The following is a 15318-nucleotide window of genomic DNA, read 5'->3' as shown; positions in this document are numbered from 1 at the left end:
TACTCTAATCAAGGAGACCCAGAGGGCAAATACTCATCTAGTAGAATGGGAACCAGAGGCAGAAACAGCCTTCAAAACCTTAAAGCAGGCCCTAGTACAAGCTCCAGCTTGAAGCCTTCCCACAGGACAAAACTTCTCTTTATACATCACAGAGAGAGCCGGGATAGGTCTTGGAGTCCTTACTCAGACTCGTGGGACAACCCCACAGCCAGTGGCAAACCTAAGTAAGGAAACTGATGCAGTAGCAAAAGGCCGGCCTCACCGTTTAAGGGTAGTTGTGGCGGTGGCCGTCGTAGTGTCAGAGGCTATCAAAATAATACAAGGAAAGGATCTTACTGTCTGGACTACTCATGATGTAAATGACATACTGGGTGCCAAAGGAAGTTTATGGCTATCAGACAACCGCCTACTTAGATACCAGGCGCTACTCCTTGAGGGACTGGTGCTTCAAATACGTATGTGTGTGGCGCTCAACCCTGCCACTTTTCTCCCAGAGGGTGGGGAACCAATCGCGCATGACTGCCAACAAATTATAGTCCAGACTTATGCCACCGAGATGATCTCTTAGAAGTACCCTTAGCTAATCCTGACCTTAATCTATATACCGATGGAAGTTCATTTGTGGAGAATGGGATACGAAGGGTAGGTTATGCCATAGTTAGTGATGTAACCATACTTGAAAGTAAGTCTCTTCCCCCAGGGGCCAGTGCCCAGTTAGCAGAACTAGTGGCACTTACCTGAGCCTTAGAATTGGGAAAGGGAAAAAGTATAAATGTATATACAGATAGCAAGTATGCTTATCTAATCCTACATGCCCATGCTACAATATGGAAAGAAAGGGAGTTCCTAACCTCTGGGGGAACCCCCATTAAATACCACAAGGAAATTATGGAGTTATTGCATGCAGTGCAAAAACCCAAGGAGGTGGCAGTCTTACACTGCCAAAGCCATCAAAAAGGGGAAGGAGAGGGGAGAACAGCAGCATAAGTGTCTGGCAGAGGCAGGGAAATACCAGCAGAAAGGAAAGAGATAAAGCGACAGAAAGTCAAAGAGAAAGAAAGAGAAAGAGAGAGACGAAGTCAAAGACAGAAGGAAAGAGAGAGATAGAAGTAATCAAGAAAAAACAGCATATCCTATTCCTTTAAAAGCCAGGGTAAATTTCTGTTTACCCAGCCAAGGCATATTCTTCTTATGTGGAACTTCAACCTATATCTGCCTCTCAGACAGTCTGCAAGAAATAATCAAATCTATCTTTACTCTACAATCCCAAATAGACTCTTTGGCAGCAGTGACTCTCCAAAACCGCCAAGGCCTAGACCTCCTCACTGCTGAGAAAGGAGGACTCTGCACCTTCTCAGGGAAAGAGTGTTGTTTTTACACTAACCAGTCAGGGATAGTAAGAGATGCTGCCCGGCATTTACAGGAAAAGGCTTCTGAAACCAGACAACACCTTTCAAACTCTTACACCAACTTCTGGAGTTGGGCAACATGACTTCTCCCCTTTCTAGGTCCTGTGACAGCCATCTTGCTATTACTTGCCTTCGGGCCCTGTATTTTTAACCTCCTTGTCAAATTTGTTTCCTCTAGAATCAAGGCCATCAAGCTATAGATGGTCTTACAAATGGAACCCCAAATGAGCTCAACTAACAACTTCTACCTAGGACACCTGGACCGACCCACTGGCCCTTTCACTGGCCTAAAGAGTTCCCCTCTGGAGGACACTACAACTGCAGGGCCCCTTCTTCACCCCTATCCAGCAGAAAGTAGCTAGAGCTGTCATCGGCCAATTCCCAACAGCAGTTGGGGTGTCCTGTTTAGAGGGGAGATTGAGAAGTGAAGCCAGCTGGACTTACTGGGTCGAGTGGGGACTTGGAGAACTTTTCTGTCTAGCTAGAGGATTGTAAACACACCAATCAGCACTCTGTGTCTAGCGAAAGGTTTGTAAACGCACCAATCAGCACTCTGTGTCTAGCTAAAGGATTGTAAATGCACCAATCAGCACTCTGTAAAATGGACCAATCAGCACTCTGTAAAATGGACCAATCAGTGCTCTGTAAAATGGACCAATCAGCAGGATGTGGGTGGGGCCAAATAAGGGAATAAAAGCTGGCCACCTGAGCCAGCAGCGGCAACCCACTTGGGTCCCCTTCCATGCTGTGGAAGCTTTGTTGTTTCGCTCTTCACGATAAATCTTGCTGCTGTTCACTCGTGGTCCACACTATCTTTATGAGCTGTAACACTCACTGTGAGGGTCTGCAGCTTCATTCCTGAAATCAGCAAGACCGTGAACCCACCCGGAGGAACAAACAACTCTGGATGTGCCACCTTTAAGAGCTGTAACACTCACTGCAAAGGTCTGCGGCTTCACTCATGAAGTCAGTGAGACCACGCACCCACCGGAAGGAAGAAACTCTGGACACATCTGAACATCTAAAGGGACAAACTCTGGACACACCATCTTTAAGAGCTGTAACACTCACCACGAGGGTTCACAGCTTCATTCTTGAAGTCAGTGAGACCAAGAACGCACCGGAAGGAACCAATTCCAGACACAATGATTGTAAGTTTTCCCAGGCCTTCCCAGCCATGCAGAACTGTGAGTCAATTAAACCTCTTTTCTTTATAAATTACCCAGTCTCGGGCAGTTCTTTATAGCAGTGTGAGAATGGACTAATACATAAACATTTAGTGTGAAAAACTAAAATATGGAAGAGAGTTTTAAGAAGACCTAGAAACAGGGTATCATCTTTAAAATCTCTAAATTTTGCACATAATATAGATATTTGAGAAACTGAATTAGTTCCTTCTTTGGAAGTCATTGCAGTACTTTCTTAGTTCCAAAGTTTGCTTAATGTTTCATAATCTGTGGCCTTTACTTTTTTAAACTGTCAGATGCTCCATGGATGGTATAAGTACTCCTTTACCAAGCTTTCAGGGTACTGATACAGAAATGACTGAAGGAGCAGCCAGAGGGTGGAAAATGCTACCAGGAGGAACTTAAAAGAACAACAGAGCCAGAAAGTCAAGCTCAGACAAAGTCAAACAGAAAAAGGCAACATTAAATGCTGGAAACACCAGTTAGAAATACACTTTTGATGGGGTTAGTGGCAAAATCTAAGTAATTCAGAGCTGGAAAGACATGTATAGTAATTGGCAAGATTCAAGATAACTCTGATGTACCCTTGGCTCATTTTCATCAGCCAATGAACTACCTAAAAGGTAAAAACTGATAATAGACACCAAGCTTAGTATATAATAAATAGTCAATAAATATTGTCTTCCCTCCCACTGCCATCTCTAGGTCATCAGAGAAGCTCTGTTCTTAATGTACAGCCATGTAGCATACAGTAGGTGGATGATTTAACTCTAACACAGACTGAAGTTCCATGTGTACGCACCTGATTGCCATAAGCATACAAAAAGTGGCTTCGGGGATGAAATACCATTCCAACGGGAGAAGAGAACGATGAAGGAAACCGAAAAATTGGAAATTTTGATTGTGGATTTGGTTCATTATTTCTCAGGGTGCTCACAGAGGCAATGGCAGTTTTCCTGACCTAGGTAAACAAAGAATGAGCAAGTCATAAGAATGTTGCCATTATTATTAGTCTGTGTTACAATTTTTAGAATTTCCTGTTACTTGTATTTTGATTAAGAGAGAGATACACTCACTAACACAACATAGAACTAGAAGGATTAGCAGTAATTGTTATCTCTTTACTTCACCACTCTGGCCCCTGCTACACTCCCATCTTATAGTTGTTGAAAATGAAGTTTAGGAGATTAAATAATTTGTTGAAAGTTCTATAATTAACAGCAAAGAGAGGTTTATTATAGAATCACTGCTGAACTTGTCAGACAAGACTCCGAAGCCCATGCTTATGACTATCATGCCAAAAGTGTGGATGCCTAAGCCACACCCCAGTTCTATTCAACCGTTATTTTAAAGGGGATCAGAAGATGACACCTCAAGCTGGGCGCAGTCTTCAGCTTAAAATTATCTTTATATAAAAGTGGTTTGTAATCTCAGCACTTTGGGAGGCCTACGTGAGAGGACTGCTTGAGCCTAGGCATTTGAGAACAGCCTGGTCAACAAAGTGAGACCCAACTGCACTAAAAAAAAATTAAAAATTAGCCAGGCATGGTGGCATGCACCTGTAGTCCCAGCTACTAATCAGGCCGAGGCAGAGGATGGCTTGAGCCAGGAGTTAGAGTCTGTGGTGAGCTATAATCACACCACTGCCCTCCAGCCTGAGTGACAGAATGAGACCGTCTCAAAAGAAAAAAAAAAGAGATATGAAACCACAAAATATGCCACTTTTGGCCAGGCACAGTGGCTTATGCCTGTAATCCCAGCACTTTGGGAGGCCGAACTGGGTGGATCAGTTGAGGCCAGGAGTTCGAGCCTAGCCTGGACAGACAACATGGCAAAACCCTGTCTCTACTAAAAATACAAAAATTAGCCGGCATGGTGGCACACACCTGTAATTTGGGAGGCTGAGGTGGGAGAATCTCTTGAACCCGGGAGGCAGAGGTTGCAGTGAGCCAAGATCGCTCCACTGCACTCCAGCCTGGGTGACAGGGACCCTGTCTCAAAACAGAAAAATGCCACTTTTATATAAAGATAATTTTAAGCTGAAGACTGTTGAGATTCAACAGATGCAGAGAAAAAACTTTGGAGCCTTTTGTGTCTGACTAAAAGCAGGAACTGCTGGGAAATGAGGCTGACAGAAATTCCTCTTTGGGGCAGATCTACTCCTAGAAGGAAGAATGTAAATAAAACCTGTCCCAAATCCCTTCTCCAGAGGAGTTTCATAGCCCTGAATGAGAAGGAAAGACCACTCATACCTGGATTTACAAACATTATCAAAAACATTCATATCTGCTGGCCAGGTGCTGTGGCTCATGCCTGCAATTCCAGCACTTTCGGAAGCCAATGTGGGTGGATCACTTGAGGTCAGGAGTTCAAGGCCAGCCTGGCCAATATGACAAAACCCCATCTCTACTAAAAAGTACAAAAATTGGCCAGGTGTGGTGGCAGGCACCTGTAATCCCAGCTACTTGGGAGGCTATGGCAGGAGAATCGCTTGAGCCTGGGAGGCAGAGGTTGCAGCGAGCCGAGGTTGCAGTGAGCCGATCTTGCACCATTGCACTCCAGCCTGGGCAGCAGAGCAAGACTCCATCTCAAAAAAGACCCAAAAAACCAACAAACAAAAAAAATCGTCTCTCCTGTTTGCTGTCCTGAAAACCCATTTATCTTTTTTTTTTTTTTTAAAAAAGCAATTTGTTTTTCCATAAATGGTTTTCTCCCTCTCCCCTTCACCTATTAAGATGGTACCTAACCTCCACATTTTAACCTAATCACTGAGTTTCCCATGTGTGCACATGCAGATAAACTGTTTTCTCCTATTAATCTTTTTTTTTTTTGGTTTAATTTGCAAGGCTCCAGTCATTGAACATAAGAAGGTGGAGGAAAGAGTTTTTTCCTTCCCTACAATCTTGACAATAGGGGCCGAACTTACGGTTTTATTTGTTTGTTTGTTTGTTTTCTTAGACTGGGTTTTGCTCTGTCAGCTCGCCTGGTGTGCTAGAGTGCAGTAGTGCCTCACTGTGGTCTTGAAATCCTGGCCTCAAGCCTCCTGCCTCAGCCTCCTGAGTTGCTGGGATTACAGGCATGAGCCATCACAACTGTCAGTTTATGTGTTTTTTAATGGCTTTAAGAAGAATTCTAATTCACAGGTAGGGTTAAGGATGTTTGGAAGAAAAAAATATAGATCTGTGGCAATTACTTCCATTTTTTTTCTGTTTAACCATTTTATGGAATCTTAAATTTATATAGAAAAATCCCAGCTTATATTCTTTAGAGAATTAGCAAGGGAGAATCACTGTGCATACAGCATCATGTTTTCCATTTTCATCAAAATGAATGACAATCAGGTGAGAAATCTCTAAAGTGTCAAGCTATATTATTGATCTTAAATAATTTTGCTGTAGCCAATTTTATAGGTTCTATTGCCAGACATAACAAGAACTTGAAAATAACTTTTGCTAAGGTAAATTTTTATTGTTGTCATGTCGAGATAAATTCCCTCTGGGATATAAGGCCTACCTTGTTATAGAAGAGGTAAACTCCAGTACCATGCTCTTGGTCAACAAGAAATGTTAGCACAGTTGGAAGAATTTTTATTCCTTTAAAAATGTGAGGTAAGCAGGGTATCCATTCAAGAAATGGTTCCTGACTATAAAAACAAGAGCTTGACTATAAAAAAAGGAGGGAAAAATTAATGCTGTTTTTGAAATATAAGTTCTAATTCTCTTAGTGAAACTAGCCCAATTGTTCACAGAAGTAATATTTACAGTTTTTTGAACAAACAGAAATTAACCCTCCCTCCCTGGTCTTAAAACCCACTGGTCTTTAAACTCCCTGGTCTTAAAACCTACATTTGTCTCATCTGAATTCCTTCTTTAGGAAATCGACCCTTGGGCAAGAAACTTGACCTTTAGGCAAGGAACTGAAACTCAACAGATCACCACATCCAGATAATGAGAAGTCAGACTCCTCATCCATCATGATTGCTTCCTCACCCATCTCTAATTCCTGTTTTCCTACTTTCCTTTCGGTGTAAATCCCCCAAGTTTACTCAGAGAGACAGGTTTGAGATTTTTATCTACCATTCTCCTTGGCTGCAGCACCCGATTAAAGCCTTCTTCCCTGGCAATACTTGTTGACTCAGTGATTGGCAGTCTATACAGCAAGCAGCAGGACCTAGACTGAATTCCTGGTGTTTTAGTAACAGTAGAAAAATAAATTAACAACCATCGTGTTGCTCTGACTGATGACAATTGTTTTTTTAAAAAATCCTTAATGTGGCTGGGTTTGGTGGCTGATACCTGTAACCCTAGCACTTTGGGAGGCCAAGGGGGGTGGGTCATGAGGTCAAGAGATTAAGACCCTTCTGGCCAACATGGTGAAACCCCATGTCTACTAAAAATACAAAAATTAGCTGGACGTGGTGGAGCATGCCTGTAGTCCCAGCTACTTGGGATGCTGAGGCAGGAGAATCGCTTGAACCTGGGAGGCAGAGGTTGCAGTGAGCCAAGATCATGCTGCTGCACTCCAGCCTGGAGACAGAGCGAGACTCCGTCTCAAAAAAAAAAAAAATCCTTAATGTCTGTGCGTCTCTTCTGAGGGATATGAGCCCAGAAAACATTGCAATGCATGTCTTTCTGGTACGAACTGTTTTTCTAGAATCATTGCTTAGGTCCTGATTAACATAATTAGGTAAGTACTAATAAACCCAAGTAGAAACACCACTGGGAGCAAAGAGTGATTGTGAAGCCTTTCAGTCTGTAGAATTGCCATTTTTTAGATTAATCACAATCCATGAAGTCATGCACAACAAAATTTCTTAACTTATAAAATATTCAGTATCATACCTCACTTAGGGTTCTGTTTCTCTCAAAGGTGACTGTAACATAATCAACTATAAAATAAATACAAGGGTACAGGAATTATGAGCACATCTGTATTTCTAAAACTGGAAGGGTTAGTCTTAATAGTCTTCATGAAAATCATAGAAATTATTTTTACAAGTAAACCTTATGGTAAATGAAAATAATAATAATAAGAGTTATGTATCATCAAGTAATGTACACTCAAATCTAGTTTTCTTATCCCTATTTCAAGTGTACCTATTGTCTCAGATTTAAGTTAGAATTTTTTTGTTTTAGGCCATTAACTTATATAAAGCAAACTTATCTTTATATTTTGTTCTAGTTTTATTTTATGTCATTTTATTGAATCTAGTTGTAACTGAGTAGCATAGATTCAAAATGAATTTTAAAACTTTTTTTATTCCTTTCTTGATTTTTGCCTTGAAAACATACTTTGGAACTTTGTTTCCCTCCCTTCCCACCCGACACTCCCTGCACTGCTAGCTTATCTAATTATGTTTCTGTTTAGAAGTTCCAGGGGCTAATTTTGAAACAAATAAGGCATGGAGACTCAGTTGTAAAATTCCAGAGATTACCTCAAGGAGGTTAGTCTACAACCTGGCCATCATGAAGATGACACCAGCCTATGCTCCAGGTGGACCACGATTAAAGATAGCCACTGGGACAAGACATACAGACCTTACACCCAGCATCATTCCTGCATGCCTCCCACCCCAAGATCCCCCTTCTAAACTCCTCTCCCCAGCCTAAAGTTTGGAATGGTCTTTTAAAGGTGTGAGCCTGGCCACTCTCCCTACTGCTAGCTTTTGGAATAAAAGTCACTTTCCTTTCACTGCATCTCATCCTTGTTCATTTGGCTTTATATGTGGCAAGCAGCCAAGCTTGCATTCATTACAAATTTGGTAGTCCATTTAGGGAGTCTGCATTTTGAGTGGTCTAGTCTGTCAATCTGGTTTGCAACGAGTGGGGCAATTGGCCACAGCCGTGTGCCAGGGCTTTCCTATTCATGCTACTGGATGGGACAAGAGTTGCTCATGAATACTAGCTGCTGCTGGCTAGCTGACCCTGCAGCTGGGGCTGTGGGCATTTTCCTGGCAGCTGCTGAGATACTTTAGTCTCAGGAAATTTCCCTTCTCTCCCTGTCATGGTGTTAGCTGCCTACTACACTTTGCTGATGCAGGGAAAGTGACATGTGAAGAAGTTGACAGACTTCAGAACTGGATAAGTCAACTGGAATGCACCCAGGTCTCCTCTGTCTCTTCTGTGGTAACACTTGAGCTCTGCTCCATTTGGATGTAGCTGCTTGTGACATTGTCTGGGCAGGTACACCATCTTTATCTGTGGTACCACTTGAGCTTTGTTCTGTTTTGACCTAGCTGCTCATGGGGCCATCTGAAGTTGAGACAAGGTTTCAGGACTTTTATCTAGTCCCCCTGATGGGGAATCAAGCTGGGAGTGCACCATCTGAATCTGTAACTGTGTATGTATGTGATCTACATTTGGGCCCTTATCTACTTGCAACTTTCTTTCCTTCTTTCTCTACCCTTTAAGGCAGCCTGTATAAGCCCCCCACTCAATCTAGGGATCCAACCCTGAAGTAGAACAACTTCTGTCACCCTGGCTCTTGGCTGGGTTGCTCTTTCTCGGACCCCAAAGTACTTCTCAGAGCTGTGCCAAATCTTATGGGGGAAAGAAGCATGTGAATTCTTCTATGGGTTGTCTAAATGGGCTTGTATCCCACTTATGGTTTTCAATGCTATTTGTCGGAAATACCTGGGATAAATGTTTAAACAGTTCCAACTCCAATTCTTTTGCCCTTTCTGTCCATTTGTTTTGCCATCTCATTTGTTGCCCTTCCATTACTGCTTACTGGGATTGCAGCAGGACCTGGACTTAAACTAAGGTTGATGTGCTAAAAAAAAGGCTATACTGGTCATTGCCAGTCATTAGCCTGTTGGGGAAATTAATTCTTTGACATCTTTGGCTCTCCTAACTGTGTGGCAAAATTTACACAGGCATGCCTATTGGTACCATCAACACTGGTTGTATAAAGTAAGGAGAATTCACCCAACTCCTGGCAATCTAGTTGCAGGGAATTATTGACACAGAGGCAAAAGCAAAGCATCAATATAGGCTGCTCCTCTGCTCACTAGAGGCCCCTGATTTTGTTATCCTCTTTGGGACTCCAGCTGGTTACATATTATGGTCCATTTCTGTGCACATTTTAAACTGATGGGCAAGTTATAGTAAAAAAAAAAAAAATCAGAGCTCACATGGTTAATTTGCAACTATAAAGTTAATCAGAGTTCTAAAGCTGTCTATCTTCTTTTTTTTTTTTTTTTTTTTTTTTTTTTTTTTGCCTGCCTTGAATCTGCTTTGAATCTGCTTTTACTAAGCCGTGGTGCTAAGACTCATTATTTATGTTCTAACTGAAATGTAAACATTGGAAACTCACTTGGAATGGAAGGAAAAAAAGGATAAAAGAGACTTTTAAAAACTAAACTGCCACATTAAATTTAAAGTAGTTTTTTCCAATTCTGTAAGGAATGTCAACGGTATGGAACCAAAAAAGAGCCCGTATAGCCAAGACAATCCTAAGCAAAAAGAACAAAGCTGGAGGCATCATGCTATCTGACTTCAAACTATACTACAAGTCTACAGTAACCAATACAGCATGGTACTGGTAACAAAACAGACATCTAGACCAATGGAACATAACAGAGACCTCAGAAATAACGCCACACATCTACAACCATCTCATCTTCCAAAAACCTGAGAAAAATAAGCAATGGGGAAAGAACTCCCTATTTAATAAATGGTGCTGGGAAAACTGGCTAGCTATATGCAGAAAACTGAAACTGAATCCCTTCCTCACACCTTATAGAAAAATTAACTCAAGATGGATTAAAGACTTAAATGTAAAACCCAAAGCCATAAAAATCCTAGAAGAAAACCTAGGCAATACCATTCAGGACATAGGCATGGGCAAAGACTTCATGATGAAAACACCAAAAGCAATTGTAACAAAAGCCAAAATTGACAAACAGGATCTAATTAAACTAAAGAGCTTCTGCACAGTAAAAGAAACTATCATTAGAGGGAGCAGGCAACCTACAGAATGAGAGAATATTTTTGTAATCTACCCATCTGACAAAGGGCTAATATCCAGAATCTACAAGGAACTTAAACAAATTTACAAGAAAAAAAAACAACCCCATCAAAAAGTGGGCAAAGGATATGAACAGACACTTCTCAAAATAAGACATTTATGCGGCCAACAAACATAAGAGAAAAAAGTACAGGCCGGGCGCGGTGGCTCACGCCTGTAATCCCAGCACTTTGGGAGGCTGAGGTGGGCAGATCACAAGGTCAGGAGATCAAGACCATCCTGGCTAATGCGGTGAAACTCCGTCTCTACTAAAAAAAATAGAAAAATTAGCCGGGCGTGGTGGCAGGCGCCTGCAGTCCCAGCTACTAGGGAGGCTGAGACAGGAGAATGGCGCAAACCCAGGAGGCAGAGCTTGCAGTGAGCCAAGATTGTGCCAGTGCACTCCACCTCTCTTAAAAAAAAAAAAAAAAAATCAAATCACTAATTGTTAAAAAACAAAATAAAAACACAAGAGATATCACTTACCCTGTCCAGGATCCCATTACTGGGTATATACTCAAAGAGAAATAAATCATTCTACTATAAAGGCACATGTGCATTTGGGCCCTTATCTACTTGCTACTTTATTGCAGCACTAGTTACAATAGCAAAGACATGCAACCAACCCAAATACCCATCAATGATAGACAGGATAAAAAAAATGGGTACATGTACACCATGGAATACTATGCAGCCCTAAAAAGGAAGGAGATCATGTCCTTTGCAGGGACATGAACGAAGCTGGAAGTCATAATCCTCAGGAAACTAACGCAGGAACAGAAGAAAACCAAACACCACATGTTCTTCCTCATAAGTGGGAGTTGAACAATGAGAACACATGGACACAGGGAAGGGAACAACACACACCAGGGCCAGTTGGCGGGTGGGGGGCAAGGGGAGAGAGAGCATTAGGACAAATAGCTAATGCATGTGGGGCTTAAAACCTAGATAATGGTTGATAGATGCAGCAAACCACCACGGCACATACATACCTTTGTAACAAGCCTACACGTTCTGCACTTGTATCCTGGAACTTAAAGTAAAATAAAAATAAAAATAAAAAACAAAACTGAACTGCCATAGATACTGCTTTACCCAAATATTGGTCCATTGCCTTTCTTTGATTACCTACTAAGGCAAACAAAGTTCAGCCATGTGAACAGATTCCAATTTTGTCACGAAAATAATTCAGATCCAGCTATCTTTTATAAAATGATGAGATTATATTGCTATCTTGTGGCTAGAATTCTAAGGTAAAAGCTATTGGATATTTGTGTGTGTGCATATACATGTTTAGATATGTTTATGTGATGTTGATGTATTATGTGATGTGTCACATCTGGCACGCTACCAAGCTGGCTTATGAGTAAATGAGTACTCATAAATGAAATCCAAAAGCTCTTCAAGTTCACATGCATCTTTGATAAATAAAACTGGTTTTAAATATGATTAATAAAATTAACATAGAAATGTCTTCAGAAGTGTCAGCATACATTTTTGTCTGAGTTTACTGATTAGCTATGTTTTGTATTCGCCTCTGCTAGATATATTAAGCTGTCTGGATTTGGCATAAGAGTTATAAGGCTATAAACCCAGCCAAAAGCAGAATGATCTTTGTTTGTATGATTTTTTTTGATAAATAAGACTAATTTAATATTGGTGGTTCAATAAAAACAGCTGAATCTTCTAAGTTGTCAGCAAAATGCCCATGTGTTTAACTTTAAGGTTCTTAGGTGAACCCCTGATGTTTACAAGCTTTAAAAATTGTTAACAGGAAAATAACTTTAAATGATGACTAGTGCTGTCTAATATCTCAGTTTTCAAAAGTAATCTGGATAAATGATTAAAAATGAAAAAAATCAAATACATGTAAATGGGGTAAATGTTTGCAGGTAAACTTTTTATGAAATTTAAAATCTTAAAATTATTTTGGATGCTCATTTGGATGTCTGGGTCATTTCCAACTAAAAAAGGGTTATGATGTGGGAAAACATGTTTATAAACCTTGTAGAATTATTTCATCTATAAAATGTTAACATCTGATAAACAGTTCAGGATTTCTTGCTTCCTAAGCTTTCACTAAAGTTTAAAGTTATTAAAAATAAAAATACTAGTTAATATATAATTCTATAAGTTGTGTTCTTATTAAAATAATTTTGTATGAGAAAATATCTTATATGGTAAATTTCTGTCCTAAAGTAAAATGGTTGTTTAGGAAAGAGATAATATAGGACAAGATAGAAAGTCTAAGCATGCCATAGATGGCCTATGTCATATGCCATATTCATGGATGGCCTATGTCAGATGTAAGATTTTACATCTTATCAAGATAATTTCTATGTTATCTTTATTAGATTTTTGATAGCTTAAAAAACCTGAGATTTAAAAGGGTGAAGGCTTTTACAGCCACATAACCTTCTATGTTGCCCTTAAAGTCTTTTGATTATCACTTTGGTTAGATGAATAACTATTGTTTTGCAATGACCTATCATTCTATTTTGACCAAATGTTTTGAGCCTTTTAACATCTTTCACAAATGTCCTCAAAATCAAATCCTAAACTAAATCTCTGACTTATTTCTTGGGCTCATCAAAGCTATAAAAATTAATCAATGCAAGTCTGTAAATCTTTTTATGGCTGCCAGTCAGGTCATAGACTCCAGTATTACCATCTCCAGCCTCTTGAAAAGGTCCTTAACAGGTGCTATTAACTAATCCATGTGCTGTTAAGTTACAGGGCTTTGACTCCCAGATGGGCCTATCTCATCTAAAGAACATGCTGACTCTGCCAGTATCTGATACCAATCTCAAGTCAACCACAGCCTCATCTTTAGATCCAGACAAAGGTGACAATCAAAGTATACTGCCTTAATAGGACACAGTACAAGCCTGTATTAAAAAACATTAAGATTCATTTACTAATTTTGCCCCATCTGAATTAATATAATTTATTCTGTGCCTTACTTCTAAATAATTTAAATGTGTAGCTACCTGTGAGCTTCCTTTCCTGTCATTCTCAGAATGAGGCAAGGCTTATGACCATTTTGTTTGAAATGTTGCCAATTATGTTTTACTTTACCTCCAAAATTGAAACTATCCAATCTTTCTAGGCCCAGGGACTATTGCAGAAGTGGTGGTCATGTGATATTATAAGGGCTGGTTTTGAGGCATAAACTTAGTTCAGAACCTCCAAATCAAGGACAGGCACACAGATGCCTAAACAGCTAAACAAAATGCTTGTGTTTTGTATAACTAATTGCTACAAGCTAAGATTATAGTAGCCCAATGCATAAATTATGTACATAAGTCAATCTTATAACTTTGTTTTTGGCTTTTGGTTAAGGGTTAATGAGTGCCTGCCCTCCTCCATTCTAATCTGACCTGAAATGTTTAATTGGCTCTAAGCCTTTTGACTCTAAGTTCCTTGGCCATAGGTGTCCCACTGGAGGGCATGATGGACCTGGGACAGGTAGTCACACCACCCCAGCATTAGTATGGGACAAAGTAAAACTTGGCCATTGATACTGCCTCTGGCATATCTTTACCAAAAAAGAGGAAATATAAACCAAAAAATAAAATACTGAGTCCCCTACCAACTGAACAAACCCTCCCCCTTGGCCAAGGGAACCCCAAGAAAAACCCTTAAAAACTTAATTCCCAGCCATGATGGGATGGAAAGTCAGGCATGCCTTATTATATTCCCTCCATTTTATGATTTAGACACTAAAATTGACCACTATTAATTATCATAAGACTGACAGAACAGGTTTTTTATGGCAATAAGCTATCAAATTATAAACAGGACCTAAGCCCATGCCAGACAAGGATTAAGTCTCCCCACAAGATAAACAGAGTCATATGTTACATGTGTGTTCGTTCAATATGCATGTGTCAGGACCACTTTCATAAATATTCACAGGTCCTCTATAACTTGTTCAATTGGTATGTTTAGCCAACCTTTCATCATGTCCCCACAGGACCCCTGAGTATAATGGACAATGGAGAACAAACTTACTTTCTTATTGATATGGGGGGCTACATATTCTATAGTTAACATCTGCCTATCCTCTGATTCAGAAAAGACTGTGATGGTTACAGGAATGTCAGGGCAAATTGTGACTCACCCCTTCCTACAACTTGTAGATTGTCATCTTAAAGACCACAATGACAGGAAAAACTAAAGAGATAAACCACACTCTAAAAAAATCACATTGCCAAAATATGTCAAGAAAGTAATTTGACTTTGGATGAATTTTTCCCATTGCCTTACTCTGAGTCAAGGTAACACCCCAAAGTGGGAGCAGGTTTAACTCTTCTGAGATTGTTTATGGGAGACCCTCCTTGGGAGTCCCACCTTTAGACCTAATAAAAGAATTAAGAATTAAACAATACATACACCAGTAGGGCAGACATTACTAACCATGCATCAGTTTTCTGCTTCCAGGTCCTCATACCCTAGAGGTGAGCCCCTTCACCCTTTCCACCAAGAGTTAAGGTACTGCTAAAAAGTCTTGGAAAAAAACAAGGACCTGACCGGCAGCTAGTCAAAAATGGATGGGACTTATGATGCACTGCTGACCATGCATTCATCTGTCAAATTGGCTGGAATTAAACCTGGATACATCACACTCAGGTGAAGGCTCATCCTCAACCTGATACCTCAGACAAGCAGCCTGCCTGTTCATGTGTGCCAAGAAAATACCTAAAGCTGTATTA

The 15318-nt window shown here is 40.3% G+C and overlaps 1 protein-coding gene across 1 annotated transcript in view; it reads right to left on the bottom strand.

Annotated features, from left to right (window-relative positions):
• CATSPERB (cation channel sperm associated auxiliary subunit beta) overlaps nucleotides 1–15318 on the bottom strand; it is a 156645-nt gene that overhangs the window by 89871 nt on the left and 51456 nt on the right. The window contains 3 exon segments of the mRNA XM_058429381.1: nucleotides 3399–3557; nucleotides 6110–6259; nucleotides 7438–7484. Coding sequence (XP_058285364.1) covers nucleotides 3399–3557; nucleotides 6110–6259; nucleotides 7438–7484 — 356 coding nt within the window.

The sequence above is a fragment of the Hylobates moloch genome, unplaced genomic scaffold (genome assembly GCF_009828535.3).
Source record: "Hylobates moloch isolate HMO894 unplaced genomic scaffold, HMol_V3 SCAFFOLD_16, whole genome shotgun sequence".
In the NCBI taxonomy this organism is placed as follows: Eukaryota; Metazoa; Chordata; class Mammalia; order Primates; family Hylobatidae; genus Hylobates; species Hylobates moloch.
Note: the sequence above shows the minus strand (reverse complement) of the source record. Positions and strands in the feature narration are given on the sequence as shown.